Source organism: Enhydra lutris, unplaced genomic scaffold (assembly GCF_002288905.1).
Source record: "Enhydra lutris kenyoni isolate GAN:26980312 unplaced genomic scaffold, ASM228890v2 scaffoldscaffold26, whole genome shotgun sequence".
In the NCBI taxonomy this organism is placed as follows: Eukaryota; Metazoa; Chordata; class Mammalia; order Carnivora; family Mustelidae; genus Enhydra; species Enhydra lutris.
The window spans coordinates 22,685,964-22,705,046 of record NW_019154110.1 but is presented as its reverse complement, the minus strand read 5'-3'; the positions used below and the strand labels follow the sequence as shown (position 1 = coordinate 22,705,046).

The 19,083-nt window shown below is 45.9% G+C and overlaps 1 protein-coding gene across 2 annotated transcripts in view; it reads left to right on the top strand.

Moving 5' to 3' along the window:
• Nucleotides 1-18,872, top strand: part of LOC111151555 (calcium binding and coiled-coil domain 2) — a 28,007-nt gene extending 9,135 nt beyond the window's left edge. The window contains exons 3-16 of one of the 2 annotated variants that reach the window (XM_022509622.1): nucleotides 2,615-2,638; nucleotides 3,087-3,116; nucleotides 4,124-4,132; nucleotides 4,613-4,715; nucleotides 4,867-5,000; nucleotides 6,022-6,147; nucleotides 9,632-9,720; nucleotides 10,297-10,366; nucleotides 10,962-11,084; nucleotides 11,348-11,434; nucleotides 14,047-14,142; nucleotides 16,053-16,188; nucleotides 17,273-17,301; nucleotides 17,831-18,872. In XM_022509622.1, coding sequence (XP_022365330.1) covers nucleotides 2,615-2,638; nucleotides 3,087-3,116; nucleotides 4,124-4,132; nucleotides 4,613-4,715; nucleotides 4,867-5,000; nucleotides 6,022-6,147; nucleotides 9,632-9,720; nucleotides 10,297-10,366; nucleotides 10,962-11,084; nucleotides 11,348-11,434; nucleotides 14,047-14,142; nucleotides 16,053-16,188; nucleotides 17,273-17,301; nucleotides 17,831-18,007 — 1,233 coding nt within the window. In that variant the 3' untranslated portion in view covers nucleotides 18,008-18,872. The remainder of the gene's footprint in view (nucleotides 1-2,614; nucleotides 2,639-3,086; nucleotides 3,117-4,123; nucleotides 4,133-4,612; nucleotides 4,716-4,866; nucleotides 5,001-6,021; nucleotides 6,148-9,631; nucleotides 9,721-10,296; nucleotides 10,367-10,961; nucleotides 11,085-11,347; nucleotides 11,435-14,046; nucleotides 14,143-16,052; nucleotides 16,189-17,272; nucleotides 17,302-17,830) is intronic. The other variant, XM_022509621.1, reaches the window with a different exon arrangement.
• The last annotated feature ends 211 nt before the right edge of the window (nucleotides 18,873-19,083 follow it).

Here is a 19,083-nt window from a genome sequence, read left to right as displayed (position 1 = left end):
TTTGAAATATTCACCTATGAATTGACTAGGATGAGTGGCCCCTTATGTAATTTCTGTGACCTTAAACATTGCTTTCTTACTTAGAAGAATGTTTAACTTGTTTTAATATGAGTATTACATATCTAAAAAGGAGGTTGAGAAGTTACCGGTTTTGACATCCTGCATCTAAGAAGTTTGTTCCTGAATAAGTATGACTTGTTTCTTTGTAAAGATTTCCATGGATGGAAATTTTCGGAGGTCCCTCAGGGACCTCTCCTAGTGCTTAACACCCTGCCAGTTCAAATACAGAAATGGTACTTTGTTTTAGTGTAGTCAGCTTATTCTCTGCCTCCCTTTCTCCCCCTATCTGTGTCTCTCTCCATCTCTCACGTCACACACACACACTCACACACACACCATAATGACAGATCTTCCTATTATATCTAGAGACAGGAGATAAAGGTCAAATTTAAGTAATTTACACTGCTGAGTTCCAACATCAGTGACCTTTGTTTTGACATCTCCGTATGTCATGTGATTGTTTGCCTTGTTGTTCATCCTGAAACCAGACATCATTCTTGACTGCACTGTGGAGGAGCTCATGCTCGTTCCATCCCTCATAGAGTTACTTTTCCATAATTGTTTGGAATTCTAAGCTAACTAATGGAACTGTGGAAGCTGGCATTTAGAGGCAAGGAGAGCAGACAATCAGAGACATACTGGCAAGTATCAGGGACACCTCCTGAGACTCGGGATATGGACTCGTTAGACTAAAGGATGTCCTGACACACTGGACTGTTTCCTATTTTGGAAGATGATTCTTGTTTTTTTTCTTCTCCACATGTAGCAAAACTGTCCAATAGAACTTTCTACAATGGAGCTGTTCCTTCATTGTCCAGTATAATGGCCTCTAGCCATTTGTGGCTGTTGAGCCCTTAAAATGTGGCTGGTGAATTAACTAAAATTTAATTAATTTAAATTTAAATGGCCTCATGTGGCTAGTGGCTATCATTCTGGACAGTGCAGATAGAGATAATTAAGAAAGAGGACAATTTGAAAATTGCTTGTTTGCCTTTGAAATGTAATCTTAATCCACCCCCCAACAATTATATTTCTGTTTTGTCTAGACTGGTTGTATTTTCCAGGGACTTAGCAATTTCCAGTGAGGACTTGACCATAAACCAGATGAAAATCTTATGCTTTTTAAAAACGAATGTTTAGGGGCGCCTGTGTGGCTCAGTGGGTTAAAGCCTCTGCCTTCGGCTCAGGTTGTGATCCCAGGGTCCTGGGATTGAGCCCCGCATCGGACTCTCTGCTCAGCAGGGAGCCTGCCTCCCTTCCTCTCCGTCTGCCTGCCTCTCTGCCTACTTTTGATCTCTTTCTTTCAAATAAATAAATAAAATCTTTAAAAAAAATAAATTAAAAAATAAACAAATGTTTAATTGCTTCTCGGCCCTTTGGCTAAGATCACGTGTAGTATCTGTTCTTATCAGTTTAATATCTGATACGTCCTCTATCCGAGGACAATATATTAAATGGATTTTTGGAGTAGGGAGTTGGGATAGGAGCTTGCTCCGGCCACTCCACACGTTGACCTGGCATTTCAGTATCTCCAGGAACAGTGCACCCTCCCCACTAAAGTAGTAAATAAAAGATTTGTTTAGTAAATAAATAAATTAATTAAATTAAATTAAAACGAATGTTTAAAATAATTTTTGAGGGGCACCTTGGGGGCTCAGTGGATCAGACCTCTGCCTTTGGCTCAGGTCATGATCCCAGGGTCCTGAGATCCAGCCCTGCATCGGGCTCTCTGCTCAGCAGGGAGCCTGCTTCCCCCTCTTTTCTCTGCCTGCCTCTCTGCCTACTTGTGATCTCTCTCTCTGTCAAATAAATAAATTCTTTAAAAAAAAAATAGTTTTTGAAAAATGCCTCTGTATTTGGAGTGCTTTGTGCATTTCAGAGACAGCGCAGTGATTCCATAAAGAAAACCATTAATACAAAAAATGGCCCCTTATGTTCATTGTCCATAAAGCTATTGACTTAAACAGCTACCTAGAAGCCTGAAAGAAAGTGTTAAGAGAACTTAGTAAAAAGAACACAAATTTTTAAGAACAGATGATGCGCTATGTCTTTGATGAGGTTTTCTGTGGGTGTGTGTGCGCGCTTGTGTGTGTTCTCACTGAGCCTCACGGCCCAGCAGCACCCTCAGACTGGGAGTGTTACCTCGTGCACAGATGAACAAAATGGATATACTCAAGGTGGTGACTTTCCCAGTGAGTAAGTGGTAAATGAGTTTGTTTCCTAAACCTCTGCTTTTTTTCCTCTTCTGAATTCATCTGAACAGATGGTAAATTAGAAAATTAAGAACTGATTTAAAGTGTTATCTTCCGTATCTCCCTTGGAAAGCTCACCTGTGTGAGCTTTTTTTTTTTAAGATTTTATTTATTTATTTGACAGAGACACAGCAAGAGAGGGAGCAGAAGCAGGGGGAGTGGGAGAGGGAGAAGCAGGCTTCCTGCTGAGCAGGGAGCCCAACGTGGGGCTCCATCCTGGGATCCTGGGACCATGACCTGAGCCAAAGGAAGACGCTCAACAACTGAGCCACCCAGGCGCCCCTCACCTGGTGTTCTTATAGTGCAGTCTCTCTCTCTTTTTAAAGGTTTTATTTATTTATTTTAGAGAGAGAGAGAGCAGGGGGAGGAAGGGCCAGAGGGAGGGAGAGAATGCCAAGCGGACCACACGCTGAGTGCGGAGCCCAGTGCATAGCCCAGTCCCACGACCTGAGCCAAAATCAACAGTTGCACACTCATCCAATGGAGCCACCCAGGCGCCCCTCTTTTTAATTTTATTTTAAGTAAACTCCACACCACACATGGGGCTCAAACTCACAACCCCGAGATCAAGAGTCGCACGCTCAGGGTGCCTGACTGGCTCAGTCGGTAGAGCTGCACAATCCTTGATCTCAGGGTTGTGAGTTCAGGCCCCACATTGGGGGTACAGAGCACTTAATCTTTTTCTTTCTTTCTAATAAAAAAAAAAAAAACAGAAACATCGCATGCTCCATCAGCTGAATCATTTGCAGTGCCGGGCTCAACCATATTCCTTAGCTCCTCAGCAGTCCCAACACGGGTCCTTCGGTACCAGGCGGGCACTTGTGAACTGGTTTTGAATGTGCTCTGTGCTTTGTCTTCTCGACACAGCAAAAGCTACCAGCAACGCTAGAGCCTAAAGTGGGAGTTACCTTTCCTGCCTTTAGTGCACAGTCCTGTGCTCCAGTTCCCTTCCCCTGGGCATTTAAATATTTCGAGGGGCTCCAAGAGGGGACATGTTGTGCCATGAGAGGCCCGCCGGGCCCAGGACCACGCAGGTGGAAGGGCGGAGGGCAGAAGTTGCAGGTGGCCAGAAGCTGTTTCCTTGCTCCAACACTGCAGTAATTCTTGGGCCTTCCCAGATGATATTTTGGTCACAGTGCATTAAGAAACTCCAGGATGTGAATGAAGACTCCATAAAATTCCCGCTTCCTGTACCACCACAGGCCGCGGCGGCTGTGAGCTGCTTACAGCAATGGGGTGTGTATTAATGAGACACTAAAACATGCCCCGGTATGTTCTCAGGCACTTTCAGTGTAGCCTTTTCAACCCTGCACTGATTCCTTCATATATAAAAATGGAATTTATTTTTAGTTCTTGTTCCTCCCACTGGGCTCAGGCAGGGTCAAAATATGGCAATAAATGTAATTTCGCTTCTCATTTGCTGAGTGCTCTCCCCTCGAAGACACGATGGCTCCCTTTCTAGTCTCTGGTGTGCCCTTATCTTCTAGATATGGCTTGAGCCATCTTTTACCCCTCTTCACATTTACTGAGAGTATTTTCCACTTAGCCAGCTTTCTGCTCTGAGGCATATTTTACAGTATCCTTATATCATGACTTACCTATTCAAGACCTAGAAGAGGCCTCTGTGACCACCAGATTGTTGTATCTGTCACCAAAAAGCCTTCATTAAGCTCGCATTAAGAAAAACACTGACGAAAAGTCTGTAGACTGGAGTCTGTTATCTGGGACCTACCTCATAATCTAAAAACCCTTTTGCCCCTCCACTCCTGCATGCACATGATTCAAAAACGGCATTTTTAAAAATGCATGAGTATAACCAGGTCAGTGTGGGTGACAAGACTGGCCTGGACACAGGAGAGGACTGACCCACAGAGACAGCGGGTCAGAAGGGCTTTCTGATTAAGAAGTCCTAAGAACGCTGTTGGGAGAAGGTAGTGGGATCAGAGTCACAAGCCCAGAACTGTCTTCAATGTTTTCCCCAGTCACTCACCGTTCTCTGTCTGAAGTGGTGACAGAATTTTTGGAACCCTCGTCCTGGGTGTCATGTCAGTTTTCATTTCCTTCTGAGCCAGGTATTCTGAATGGTGTGTGTGTGTGTGTGTGTGTGTGTGTGTGTGTGCGTGCGCGCGCACACGCGTGCACATGTGTGCCAATTCCTAGTTGTATCATAAGGGACTCATTCTGTTGTATTTTCAACATAAACAAATGAAAAGTAAGTGCTTTTTGAGGAGACCTTGCACAAATAAGGGTTTTCCCCGGAGCACTGTCAGATGCTGAGTGAGAGCCTTCTGTCATTGCAGGTGGGGTGGAAGACAACCCGTGAGTATTACACCTTCATGTGGGTCACTTTGCCCGTTGACCTAAACACTGAATCAGCCAAACAACAGGAAGTCCAGTTCAAAGGTGAGAAAAATCCTGGATCAAAGGTGTTTGAAGACAGTAGCTAAGACTAATTCCCTTGAACTGAAGCTTTCTGGGCCAGATAAAAGACTGGCAGATTTTTAGTTTTCTTAACAGACCTTATTTTGGATTAAAAATCATGTTGTATTTTCAGCTTATTACCTGCCCAAGGATGATGAGTATTACCAGTTCTGCTATGTGGATCAGGATGGTGTGGTCCGGGGAGCAAGCATCCCTTTCCAGTTCCGTCCAGAAAATGAGGAGGACATCCTGGTTGTTACCACTCAGGTCTGTAAACATCTCACCCCCATCCTTTCCTGCCAGTAAGGGTAGTAATTTCAGGATAGGGTGGAATTGGGATCAATAAAGCCTTTATTAAATGTCTTAACAGATACTATGGGGAGAAATGCATACAGTACCCACTCAAACCTACTCAGGAATAACTTAGGAACGTTGAAAAGAACCACAACAATAAATGGTTCCTCCTTTCTCAAAAGCTGCTGTAACTCAGTTGGCATTCAGTTATTTCCTTAACTTTGCCAGTTGCTTAATTTTGGTCATCTGCACATATTACCACCACAGTAAATTATAAGCTTCTTTGGGGAGGGACGCACCAAATATGCTTTGTATCTTTCAGTTCTATCTTTATTTTTTTTTCTTAAGATTTTATTTATTTATTCAACAGAGAGCACACAAGTGGGGGATGAGGGAGGGAGAAAAGCAGACTCCCCACTGAGGAGAGAGCCCAATGTGGGATTGAGATCTTGACCCCGTCCGAAGACAGATGCTTAACCGACTGAGCCACCCAGGCACCCCATCTCTCCATTCTGACACAGAGCCCGTCCTACTCTGAGTATTAGATCCATTTACTAACTCATTTACTTCACAGGACACCTTCTTTCTGTCCAGCACTGTGGTAGGCAGTGAAGAATCAATTAAATCACTTGTCTGTCTTGGCCTCTAGGAGCTAAGTCCATTAGGAGAGACAAACAGTAGTAAGTGTTTGCAAGAAGAAATCTACATTCTTCTGTCATTCCTCCTTTTAACTCTTTATGGTCTTAATTTTGTTTGTCTTTCTTTCTTGGTAATGACAGGCTCAATGTTGCAATTATACAGACGTGCCTCCGTTATCCCCTACCCTACATACTGAGCAGGTGCTCCCATTCAGGGGACACAGATGTCGCCATATGAGTGGGAATCCACCAGACCCTCAGCATCCCAGCCCATGGGAATGTTCTACTAGAGGGACTTGAATATTTTATCAAGCTATAAAGGGTCAAATATGAATTCATGGGACGCTCTTTCGTAGGGTGAAGTGGAAGAAATTGAGCAGCACAATAAGGAGCTCCGCAAAGAAAACCAGGAGCTGAAGGACAGCTGCGTCAGCCTCCAGCAGCAGAACTCAGACATGCAGGCTGAGCTCCACAAGAAGGAGGTATGGCTGCTAGTGAAACACGAACCTGAAAACAAACAGACAAACAAAAAACATGAACCTGGACCACAGAGGTCAGAACTGGATGGTGTCTCTTACCAGCCCCACCTTCTCTTTTGCCTGTGATCTTACTCCCCTATACTAATATCTTTGAATAGGCACCGTGTTAAAATTTTTATATGGATTACTTTATTTAAACTTTGGATTAGGTACTGTTATTACCCTGATTTTACAGATGAGTAACCTGAGGCTTAGAAGGGTACATAATCCCTTACACAGCTAATCTGTGAGGAGCCAGGATTCAAACCAGGCAGTCTGATTGCTGCTTCCTGGTTCCTATGTAGAATGTAATCTCTTTGCTTTGGTTCGCTAGACTGTGGACCTCGAGAGAGTAGAGAGTATAAAAGCAAGGCTGCAGGTTATCCAGACTCTTTGCTACTTCTCTTTTGAAACATCCTTCCAGTTAACAGGTGGTAATTGAGAGTTGATAATGCAAGGAGCTTTAAAGAAGAGAGTCTTCTCTCGGGACTATAAACTAATTACACTGAGGTCGTACCTTAGAAGTTCCAGAACATGCAAACCTTGGCAGTCACCATCTGTAGAGCCCTTGATCTACAGGTGAGCAAACTGAGACCCCAAGGAGAGTGGAAGAGGTCAGGTTAATAATCACGCTGGGCTGGGACCCACTTCTCTTGACTCCCAGACAGACTGTTTTTTTATACGTTGCTGTCACACAAATGCCTTGTGTGATGTCCTCAGCCCTGGGCTGGTTGAGAAGTGTGGGTAACAGGTCCAGGCTACAGATCTGGCCTCTTCCAGGCAGTTAGATAACAAACAGGTGGCAGAGGTGTAATTCACAGTCTGTCTGTCAAGAACCAGTATCTGGCCACGAGCCCTACAGCTCACCTGCCTGGTTCTAGCCAAGGAATCAGAGGGTCTGACTTCTCGAGTTAGCTCTCCTACCGACTTACTACTAGTTGTTATGATAACACAAGCCAGTATTTATTCAGCACCTACTAATGTGCACTGTTAGTGAGGCACTGTAATTAAGCAGATCGCTTCAGTTAATCCTTAAAACCACCCAGCTGCTCACGGTGACTTGCCCAATGTTACAGTCAGCTCATGACTTTGAAAGGAGCTTGGATTTGAGCTCAGACTTTTCTGATATTAAAATCCATGTTTTTTAGGAATTAAAATTAAAAACAAGAATGGGGAAGAAAACCCATGTGTTTTAGAGCCAGGACCATTCACTGGTTACGAACCCCGTCTTTGGAGTCACACAGACTTGTTCTCCCACTTACTGTCTGATGAAACAGGGGAAATTTTTTAACATCTCTGAACTTCAGCTTCCCCTTTCTGTAAAAGAGGGATTGATGATACTTGTTTTCTGAAAGAGAGACTATACATCCATGTTCATAACACCATCTTTCCCAACAGCCAACGGGTGGAGGCAGCCCCGGTGTCCAGTGACGGATAGAAGGATACACGTGGTTTAGCGTGTAGATAACAATAGAATGTTCTTCAGCTTTAAAAAGGAAAGAGGGGGCGCCTGGGTGGCTCAGTGGGTTAGGCCGCTGCCTTCGGCTCGGGTCGTGATCTCAGGGTCCTGGGATCGAGTCCCGCGTCGAGCTCTCTGCTCAGCAGGGAGCCTGCTTCCCTTCCTCTCTCTCTGCCTGCCTCTCTGTCTACTTGGAATCTCTCTCTGTCAAATAAATGAATAAAATCTTTAAAAAAAAAAAGAATAAATAAATAAATAAAAAGGAAAGAGGTTCTGACACATGCTACTAAATGGATGAACACCAAGGACATTAGCTGGGCAAAATGGGTCAGACACAGGGAAACAAATAGCATGTGATCCCACTCAGGAGGTACCTGGAGTAGCCAGCTTCACAGACACAGGAAGTAGAGTGGTAGTTGCCGGGAGAAGGGGTGGGTGGGGAGAACAGGGAGTCAGTGTTATCACAGGACAGAGCTTTGGCTGTACACATGAAAATAGTTCTGTGGGTGGTTATAGGGCCGGTCGTACAACAGTGTGAATGTGCTTAATGCCGCTGAACTGTAGGCTTAAAGTTGATGAAGGTGGGAAATTTTATGTACATATTCCTACAGTTTTTTAAATTATTTTTTAAAAGGATGATAAATGTATAAGTCTTGGAGCTAAAAGCAGGGAGTTGTTATTGATGCACGAGGCTGGCTTTGGTGCAGAATGGAGTTGGGAAAAAAAAAGCAAATGTGTAGCCCTAGTGCCGGGGCTGCTAGCCGCCTGTGGCTCTCCAACACTTTTGAAACATGGCGTCTTGTGATGCGCCGTAAGCATAAAGGGTATATCGGATTTTGAAGACGTATTATGAAAAAAGTTAAAATATTTCCCTCTTATTTACATATTGAAACAATATTTTAGATATATTGGGTTAAATGGACTATTAGTAAAATTTTTTTTTAAAGATTTTATTTATTTGACAGAGATCACAAGTAGGCAGAGAAGCAGGTAGAGAGAGAGAGAGAGGAGGAAGCAGGCTCCCTGCTGAGCAGAGAGCCTGATGTGGGGCTCGATCCCAGGACCCTGAGATCATGAACTGAGCCGAAGGCAGAGGCTTAACCCACTAAGCCACCCAGGTTCTCCTACTATTAGTAAAATTAAGCGTAGATGTTTCTTGTTGCTTTTTATTTTTATTTATTTATTTATTTATTTATTTAAATTTTATTTATTTATTTTTGAGAGAGAGAGAGAGAGATAGAGAGAATGAGGGGGAGCGCAGAGGGAAAGGAAGAAGCAGGCTCCCTGCAGGGAGCCTGATGCGGGACTTGATCCCACGACCCTGGGGTCACGACCTGACCCAAAGGCAGAGGCTTAACCACTGAGCCACCCAGACACCCTATTTATTTATTTTTAAAGATTTTATGTATTTATTTGACAGAGAGAGATCACAAGCAGGTAGAGAGGCAGGCAGAGAGAGAGGGAGAAGCAGGCTCCCCGCTGAGCAGAGAGCCCAATGTGGGGCTCGATCCCAGGACCCTGAGACCATGACCTGAGCCGAAGGCAAAGGCTTAACCCACTGAGCCACCCAGGCACCCCTCTTTTTGCTTTTTAAAATGTGGCTCCTAAACTTGAATTACATATGTGGCATCTGTGAATTTCTTGGCCAGCACCTTTCCAAGAGAAAACCCACTTTATTTCATTTGCTGCTGTGTCCGTAGTGCAGGAATAGTGCCTCATATGCACTCGTTAAATATTTGTTTAATGAGTTAATGGACAAATACAAGCTCCAGTGGAAGAGAAATTAAGGTGAATGCATTACGTGGAGAAAACAGATTCAAAACAGTTTAATATGGAAACCCCTTTCCTTGGATATTTCATTCACCATCGTGTCATGACATTGAATAAGGGCCTGACATGTAGTAAATGCTCAGTAAATACTTGTCCGCTGGCCTCGATACTAAAAAGTGTCTTAGAAATGGTCTGTTCCTTTGATGTCTCAATCTGCAGGAGGAGCTGGAAACTCTAAAGGGCACCAATAAGGAACTGGAACAGCAGCTGAAGGCGCAGAAGGACCGCTGGGAAAACGAGCTGCTCCAGTGAGTGATTCCCAGAGGGGGGGGTCAGCTGTGTTCGCGGGTGTCACAGATGAGATCTGCGGAGCTCGTTAGACACAGTCTTCCTGTTATGGCAGTGATAGGTGCGATTCTAGGTTGGAGCATTAGTATCCGAACGGTAAGGTGAAGTAACCTGAATTCAGGTATTAATGTGAAGTGTCCAGTACATGTGGCTGGAGGTCAGGAAGCTGAGAAAGGACTAAAGAAGAACGGATTTTTTTTTTTAAAGCTGGTGTTTTGTTTTGTTTTTAAAGATTTTATTTTATTTATTTGACAGACAGATCACAAGTAGGCAGAGAGGCAGGCAGAGAGAAAAGAGGAAGCAGGCTCCCCGCTGAGCAGAGAGCCCAATGCGGGGCTTGATCCCAGGACCCTGAGATCATGACTGGAGCTGAAGGCAGAGGCTTTAACCCACTGAGCCACCCCGGTGCCCCAGAAAGAAAGGATTTTAAACTAATTCCACAGCCTTAGGGCCAAGGCAGCCTTCAATCATTGAAGGCCCAGGGGATCTGACCCGGAATCAGCATATCTCTCACACAGTCCTCTTCTCCTCCACAGACTGAAAGAACAAAACCAGAAGATGTCCTCAGAAAATGAGAAGATGGGAGTCCGAGTGGATCAGCTCCAGGTGGGTAGTGCCAAACCTTTGCCAAAGTGTATCATCTTTCCCTGCCCGTGCTCCTCCGTGAGTTCCACTGTGGGGGTGCCTAACTGTCAAAGCGCTAGTCTGCAGGTTCACGAAGTTTTCTATTCTGGACCCCCCTCCCCCGACACTCATACGTTACTCTTAAAGTCCCGGCCCCCAAGAACTGAATAATTCGTTCAGTTTATATTTATCATGAATTCTTAAGATGGAGCACTGTCACCTCTACCACTGCTTTTCTAACTTTTTTCTCTTAGCTACAAAATCTCTTCAAAGTCTTTCTCAAAAGCCTGGAATGGGGAAAAAAAAAAAAAAAACTAGAATGTAAAGCAGATACCAGCTGAATCACTCTTGGTTTTAGGAAGCTGTGCCTTAAAGAGGGGTGTGTTGACTTTTCCTTATTTGAGTCTTAGGCGCAGGGTGTGAGCGAGAGCTGAAAAGTGGGCGTTCTAGGGATATTTGGCAGTCAGGAGTTGCCAAGGAGTACACATTTCTTTGTGTGAGTGTACATTAAACAGCATTGTTACTGTTTAGTTTTCTTCCTTTTATATCTTGGTTATATTCGCTGTTTTTGCTTTAGGCCCAGCTGTCAACCCAAGAGAAAGAAATGGAGAAGCTCGTGCAGGGAGATCAAGATAAGACAGAGCAGTTGAAACATCTGAGGAAGGAGAATAGCCAGCTCCTTCTCACTTTGGCTCAACAGGTAGAGTCACAAACAGAACCAACATTTTTAGGCATTCGTGAGAAAATACGTACATGGTGCTTTGTTTACTCTGTCCCATGCGCCGACCATTGCTGGCTGTGGGAAAGGTCTCAGAGGAAGCCGTCTGAGATGAGGGAGCTCATGGCTCTTCTCAGAAACCTAGGAAGAGACTTGCTTCTCTCTCTGCCTGCTGCTTGCTCATTAGCTCCTGTGCGCGTGCCTGTGCTGGCCCAGCAGTGGTCCTGACATCTGTTTTTGTGCAGAGGGAGCACCAGAAGAAGCTGGAGCAGACAGTAGAGGAGATGAAGCAGGAGGAAGCATCCGCCAAGAAGAAACAGCAGCAGTTAACGGCACGTCTGTCTTTGGATGGCTTCGTGGGAGGGAGCCTGCGGGAAGGAAGGGATGGGTCTGTTTTCAGGTGGCAGGAAGGATACCACTGGACATCGTCCCAGAAGGACAGAGAATTTGTCATTTGCAAAACGTCTAAGGAGAGGTGGCCGTTCCTACTGTGTGATGAATGGCGGAGGGATATTGAAAGTACTTCGTGACAGGTTGTCAAGTAGAGCCTTGAGCCAAGAATCACCCAGAGTCACCCCTACCCCTTTCTTATCATGGGGGCAATGATAAAGTCAAGCTCTGCGGTTAGAAAATATTACAGCAATCAGAATTTTTGTTAACGATTAATATAGTATTAGCAATTATCATTCTAAATTCTTCCGAGCTATAGTAATGTAGTAATGAAAGCCTAATTGATAAATCTCTAGAATAGGTTGTTGGAAAAGAGGCCTTGTGGTGATGACAGGTGCCAGGAAGCCCCATTTTCTGAATTTTGCAAGGGTATGAGAAACCCTACTGTCTGGAGGATATCCAGCTGTTGGGATAAGTCATATTCACTCCCTTGGCCATTATTCAGTCAGCTTGAGGCGTACCTCCCATATGTAAGCTACTAGATACTATCGCATGAAAAAGAGAACAAAGTTAGAAAAGCAGCTGCTCACAGGTTGAGTTTGGCCCAGAGAAACGTGTTATTTAGCCTAGATGGTGTTTTTCAAAAATCGAATCGGTTGCCAACAACTAAAAATGGGAACACTTCCCATTTTTAAAAAAATGTGTATTTCTAGCTTCTTTTTTTTTTTTTAAGATTTTATTTATTTATTTGCCAGAGAGAGAGAGAGAGAACAGGCAGGCAGAGTGGCAGCAGAGGCAGAGGGAGAAGCAGGCTCCCCGCTGAGCGAGGAGCCCGATGTGGGACTCGATCCCAGGACGCTGGGATCATGACCTGAGCCGAAGGCAGCGGCTTAACCAACTGAGCCACCCAGGTGTCCCTATTTCTAGCTTCTTGAAAACTTGGGGGGCTCTGGCAGCCCAGAGCCCCCATTCCCACACAGCAGCGACGCCCGGCCTGGGTGGCTGCGGCTCCCTCTAGACGGGCCCCATGTTCTCCACTCCCCCACTGCCTCTACCGGCCCCCGTGGCCTTCACCTCTGCCTCTCAGCGACGTCACGGGCCTGGCCCCCGCCAGCACACCGCAGCTCGTGGCCTCCGCTGTAGTGAGAAATCACTGTTTCACATAAGCTGCCACCCTTCAAAGGTTTGAACCTCCTTGTGGCAGGTAGGGATTTCCTGGGTTTCTGTGGCCTATTTTTCAAGACCCAGGGGCTCGATTCTTTATTCCTCACGTACCCAGAGCGCCCCTAACTGTGAGGACTGTGTATCTTATGCTTCAGGCGCCTAGGAGCAAGAAAACAGCAGTGGAGGAGCAGTTAGTACAAGAGGTGGAGCGCCTAAAGGCAAAGGTAGAGGCCGGGAAAGCCTGTTTCTTAGAGAAGTACAAAGAGTGTCAACGACTCCACAGGCAGATCAGGCAACTCAGGGCGGCTGCGCAACTGGTAGGTGCCAGAGCTCAGGGGGCCCAGGAAGCCAGGGGTGTGAAGGTCTGCGGTTCCTAGACCAAAGCCCAGAGGACTGCCCACCCTCGTTGAGGAGAAACACTTCTCTTCCTTTTAAAAAGAGGGATGGGAGTGTGCGGCCTGGGGGTTCCCGGAAGTAGAGGCCCCCGTCCAGCCGTGGGTCTCAGGGAAGGTTGTGGTAACCATTGAGCAGGATTCTGTGCAGACTCAGATAGCCCTTTCTTATTTCTGCCTTTTGAGGAAGTGAAGCAGGACCCGAAGAGCCAGCAAGAGCCCATGGGGATGGGGAGCCGGGAGCCTGCAGTCAGCCCTGTCATCGGGTAGCCCCTCTCGCGTTCCTACCTCAGGGTCGGCTAGAAGCGCACAGCAGTTTGGGCACCAGCGTTCAAATAAAAAATCTTGGAAAAAAAAAAAACACAACTAGTAGGATTAGCTTAAGTGTGTCTGTGAGGTATGTGCACGTGTCTGTCTGTAGGTAGAAGATGGGAAGCACGGACGCGTGCCTGCCAGTGTGGGGTTTATGAAGTTAGGTCCGCCCGTCACAGCGGGACGCCTGAGACCTCAGTCTGGGTCCTTGTAGCCTTGGATAAATGCCTTCCGAGGTTCCTTGTTCCTCAGTGTTCCTTGAGTCCAGATGCCTGTCCTCACTGGGAGGGCGTCCCATCAACCTAAGTCCCTCACGCTACATTGAGTGAGGTGTTTATTCCAGACCAAGATGCTTGTTTCCATGGTTGCGTGCCATTAAATAGGGCTCCGGTTAGCCCTAATTCTGATAAGTCAGTCTTGGGGCTTTTCCCAAGTCCGTCTTTATGACTTTTCCCCTCTTTGGTCACTTTCACATCAGCATCTCTGATGCCGGGCCAGGCCTTCAGGCATTTCGTTAAACCACGGCATCACCTCCACCGTGCGCCCTCCGCCCCCCAGCTGCCTTCTCCCCACCTCAGTCCCACCGCATGGGGAAACCATACCCTCCGCAGGCCCCTGTGATACCCCGCCCTGGATCCAGATTACAGTATGTGAGCCTAATCCTAACCGGTTTTTGTTATTGACAGGATGAGAACTCGGGCCTGTCAGAAACACTGAATGAGAACAAGATTGTATGTAATGTTCTGCAGAGAGAGAAAGAGAGATTGGAAAGAGAAAACGATGTGAGTGTGTATAACAGGGTAGAAACTCCGAGGTGTTTTGTTCTGTTTAAAAATTGATTTATTTGAGAACGAGCGAGCATGTGGTGGGGAGGAGCAGAGGGAGAGGGAGAGAGAGAATCTTAAGCAGACTGCACACTGAGCACGGAGCCCAGTGCAGGGCTCGATCTCCCGACCCTGAGATCATGACCTGAGCTGAAATCAAGAGTCGGCTGCCTAACTCACTGAGCCACCCGGACGGCCCTAGAAACCCCAAGATTTTAAGGAGCAGGAGGAGGGTGACCCAGAGATGTGATTAACAAGTTAAGTAAAAGAGCCCTTTCTGGGACTGGTGAAACCATTGCTCCTATGAGTAAATTTAATCTAGTCCTCATCTACCACGAACCCTCTCTTGGTTCTATAACTGAAACTTGTTTGTCCTGGCAGTAGTCAGGTTGAAAGGAACACCTTGACGGAAGATCTAGCTTAATTCATTTTGCTCTTAACTCCCCACCTGTTGTAAGTATTGTCTTTGCGGAATAATATCTGACGTCATTTTTAGGCTAGCTGAGGGACCCCTTTCCTTCAGTGTGACTTTTTCCTTTTCTTCTGCTTCCAAACCAGGGCAGTAGTGACAGCCTGTGCCTGCCCTGGACCCGTGGTCCACTCCTAATAAAATGCTCTGCCTTCGTTCCCTCACTCATTCATCCATCCCTTCATTCATTCATTCATTCATTCATCCAGGCAGTATTTATCTTCTGCTGTGGGTTAGACACAAGCTATTCTTGGCTGATTGAGGATGATGGCAGCAAATAATGAAGCTGCACCTCAGGGCGCCTGGCCGGCTCAGTTGGAGGAGTGTGTGACTCTTGATCTCGGGGTTGTGAGTTCGAGCCCCATATGAGGTGTAGAGATTATTAAAAACAATAAATAAAAACTTAAAAAAAAAAAAAAAGCAGTACTTAAAGGCACTTTCCTGCCCTTGCATCAAAGTCAGGTGTCCCAGCACTCTGGCTTATGCTTCTAGATCTACACCTGCCACGGTTCTCCAGCTCTCCCCGCTCTCTAAGCCTAAGGGCTGTGCCTCCAAGTGATCATCTCTAGCTTTGATTATGTCATCTATACCAATGCCTTTCAGCATTGTAGGGGCCTTAGGAGTCTGTTTCTGTCATCCTCATCCTCTTGATTTAGATAAACAGAGCTTGACTTTGAAATCTCTATTTTCTGGAATAGTCTGATGGGGGTGGTGGGAGGGAGGGAAGAGGACACACACAATTTGCAACAGGGAGGAAAAGAGCTGATATTTGAAAGCTTTGTTAAGAGCTATAGTAAAGCCCTCTTAAGATGTGAAGGGGCAGTTTACTAACTTTTTTTTCTAAGAGCTTTTAAAATGCGGTCTGTCCTCCTTGTAGCTTATTCTGTCTCATTCTCTCATCCCCCCCCTTTCCTTCCTCCTTTCACTCTCTCTGTTGGTATATCCCTTTGAAAGGATAAAACACGAAGAAGGGAAAATTGTATCAGTGAATATTCCATTGTGTAAGACAATTGTCCTAGGAAAGAGACTAAAAAGAAGCATTTTGCTCTCAGTAATGTACAGCAGCTTCGACCTTAATATAGGTCCCGCCCCCCTCATCTGTGCACACAGCATTTGTACCCCACCTCGGTTGGTATGTATTTAGAGACTTAAAATTCTTTTTTGCAATTAATCGAAACAAAATTCAGTATACACTTAAATTCAGATGTAAAGAACTCAGATCTTCCGAGTATGGAGGCTGCTACTTCCCCTTTAGACTTATGACTTGTTGGTTCCTGGGATTCTCCAGTGCCACACTGTTCATGGAGAAGTACCCGTAACGGGCATCCCCTAGCCAGTTGCTTGTGGCCCTCCTTTGTTGTTGTCTTCCAATGTGTCTCTCTAAACATTCTCTCCCTAGCTTTTGAAGAGGGAGAACAGCAGATTGCTGAGTTACATGGGTCTGGATTTTGACTCTCTGCCCTATCAAGCGCCTACTTCGGATCAAGGAGGTGCTGGACAAAACCCAGGACTTGTCTATGGAAACCCATATTCTGGTAAGACAACTGCCATTTGAGCTAGAAGGCCCTTGCCTGCATCCCTTTCCCCCACTAATTTTTTTTTTTTTTGAGTGGTCTGAGATGCTAATTAAGACCAGTCTCATTGTTAAGACTTGCTGGGCAGAAGCCGAGGACCCAATAGAAAGATTGCCAGGCGAGAAGTGTTAATTGAGAAATAAATCTGAATCTAGAAGACGCAAATCAGATCATTCGCCTAGAGGCAGCAGACACAAATTGAGTCCCGTGGCTATATTCCAAATATATAAATCAGAGAAATGTGTCTATGTAGAAGATATACACATACAAAGCTGAGGAAGCTAATTAAGGTTTGGAAATGGAAGCGTAAGAGGTGGGGTATGCCGCCCAGGAATGGGCAGTTAGGGCAACCTCTCGATGGCCTGACCCAGGGTAGCAGGAATGTGCCCCACAGAGAGCCCGGGGTGGTTTAGAGGACAGGAGATGGGGATGAAAACTAGTCGTGTCACTCAAGGACGGAGGGTCAGATTGTTCTTGCCAGGGACAAGGGAACAGGGATCTTTTCCTCTTTTGTCTCCAAAAGTGGTAGAAGACCTCGTGTCTTGGACAGTTTAAAGCAGTCATGTTTCTTCTAAGAGTCACAGTCAAATCTTTACAGCAGGCAGGGGTATACATTTATTTTCTCTTTAAAAATATTTTTAAGCATTTTCATTTAAAAATACCAGTTTATGTGGCTTCAGTCTTAAAATCTATTCTCAGATTGTTTTCTTATTCTTACTAAATTGTGACTTTTTTAATTTAAATCTCATTTTGCCCATCCTGAAAAGAGGTTGGGTTTTTTTGTTTGTTTGTTTTTGTTTTCCTGATTCTGTAGTATAAACATGGCTATCAAAAATCCCACTTCATTATTTTTTCCTCTTTTCCCTTCAGCATTGACCTAGATCCCTTCTATCAGCAGTTAATGGTACACAGGAGAGAGAAAGAGTCAGAGGCAGTGGGGAGAAAGGGAAACGAAGGGAGTTACAGAAACCAGCTAATAGATCACAGGTGGAGAATTCAGGGAGGTATTTCTCTCATTGAATGAAACCTTTTTTATGATCCTCAGGTATCCAGGAAAGTTCGGCCCCAGGCCTGGTAAGTACGCGAATCCGGAGACTGCCCACATCAGATCCTTGAAAAGTGCCCCTTCCTGCTCCAGTTCGTGGGAGAACCATAGGGAGACTGGTCATTTCGATAACTCCAGGAGTCCCCTGGATCAGCTGGGTCAAACCTGAGCTGAGGGAGCCCGTTGAGGTGGGGAGAAGAAAGCCCAGTTCGCCCCCTCAGCTTTCTGCTCCTGCGACCTCCACCTGTGAGCCGAGGTTGGCACCAGAACTAGGGAGCAGATGTGAACTAGGCAGGCAGCCCAGCAAGGTGTGTCCGCTGTCCCCTCTGGGCTGGAGGCTCTTTGAGCGCTGTAACAAGTGTAGGTCCTTGCCCTCCTGGGGTAGAGAAAGCCTCAGTGAGTGTCTCCCAATGTGACTTCATTCATTCACCCTCTACTTCTTGAGCACCTGCCATGTGCCAAGTGGTACGCCCCGTGCTGAGGATGTAACAGAACATGAGACCTGGCCTCGGCCGCAGAGAGCTTACACCTGTCCTGACGCCTTCGCTCTTCTCCCAGCTCGCCATCAAGAGATGCCCCACCTGCAAGTCAGACTTCGCTGATGACATTTTCGATCACACGTTGGAGCAGCAGCGCATGCAGACTCTGTGTCTGAATTGTCCAATCTGTGACAAGAGCTTCCCAGCAACAGAGAAGCAGATCTTCGAAGACCATGTGTTCTGCCACACTCTTTAAGTGTCCCAGACGCCTGGGTCTATACTGTGCATCGATTTTTATAGAGTAGAACCTATAGCTTCTACTTAGAGCTCTGACCCACGATCCCTCCCTAACATGAAATTCCTAGGGGATTTAATCAGTCCTGGGGCCCTACGGGTGGAGTCGGAGTCATGGTGATTATCTGCAGAGTAGTGGCGAGGGCTGTCTCTTCCATCCTTGCGGGTTACTACCTTTTAAATCCCATAACTAGCTGCACCATCCTCACAGCTGGTGCCCCGCCTTCTGCAGGTCTCCAGTACAAGGGCCCTGTACAAGCAACCGAGCTGGCCCTTCTTTCACAACAGGCTTGACTTGAGTACTAAGCAGTTCATTTCCAAGTTGTCCCAGTGCCCTTCAAGGTCAGGCCTTGAGTGTGTTCACTGTCAGTTCCCAGTCTTAACCGTGCGGCTGGTGGTCGGGCAGAGGTTGAGAATTTCTGCCACCTCCTCCTCAGGTCTCTCTCTCCCACTGATTGCGTTAAACTAGCCACAGATGCCACCGCAGAGAACTCTGACATCCCACTGGGATACCAAAGGTTTCTCATCTTGACTTCTCAGCTCCCAGCAGAAGCATCTTATTCCTGAACTATAGACACAAAGTATTTCACTCACAGAAAGCCTTCTCTCTCTCTGGATACCTCTGTTTGGCATTTTCTACTCTTTGATCTTTCCTGTGCACATAACTGCACATAACCTTTATTGTAAGTCCTTTCTTAATGATTAGTAGGACTTGTTAGAAACTGTCTGGGTCTGCAACTTTCTGAGCAGGTGAGTTTGACTATGGATAAGTCCGAATAATAAGAACTATTGTTAATCTCTTTAATATTAAAAATAAACTTGTCCTATCTTGGGGACATTGTTCATTTTAAACTGGGTAATTGGGCTTTCTGGTCCTTTGTTTTAAGCGTCTGGAAAAGGGGAACCAACAGGCTAGTGGGAATTGTAGAGCCCACCAGTCGATTTCACTTGTCTTAACTAGTCAACAAGAGTGTCTTGGCAGTGACCTGGAGATGGAGAGAGGAAGGTGGTGGAACATTCGTTTGAACAGTCTGGAGC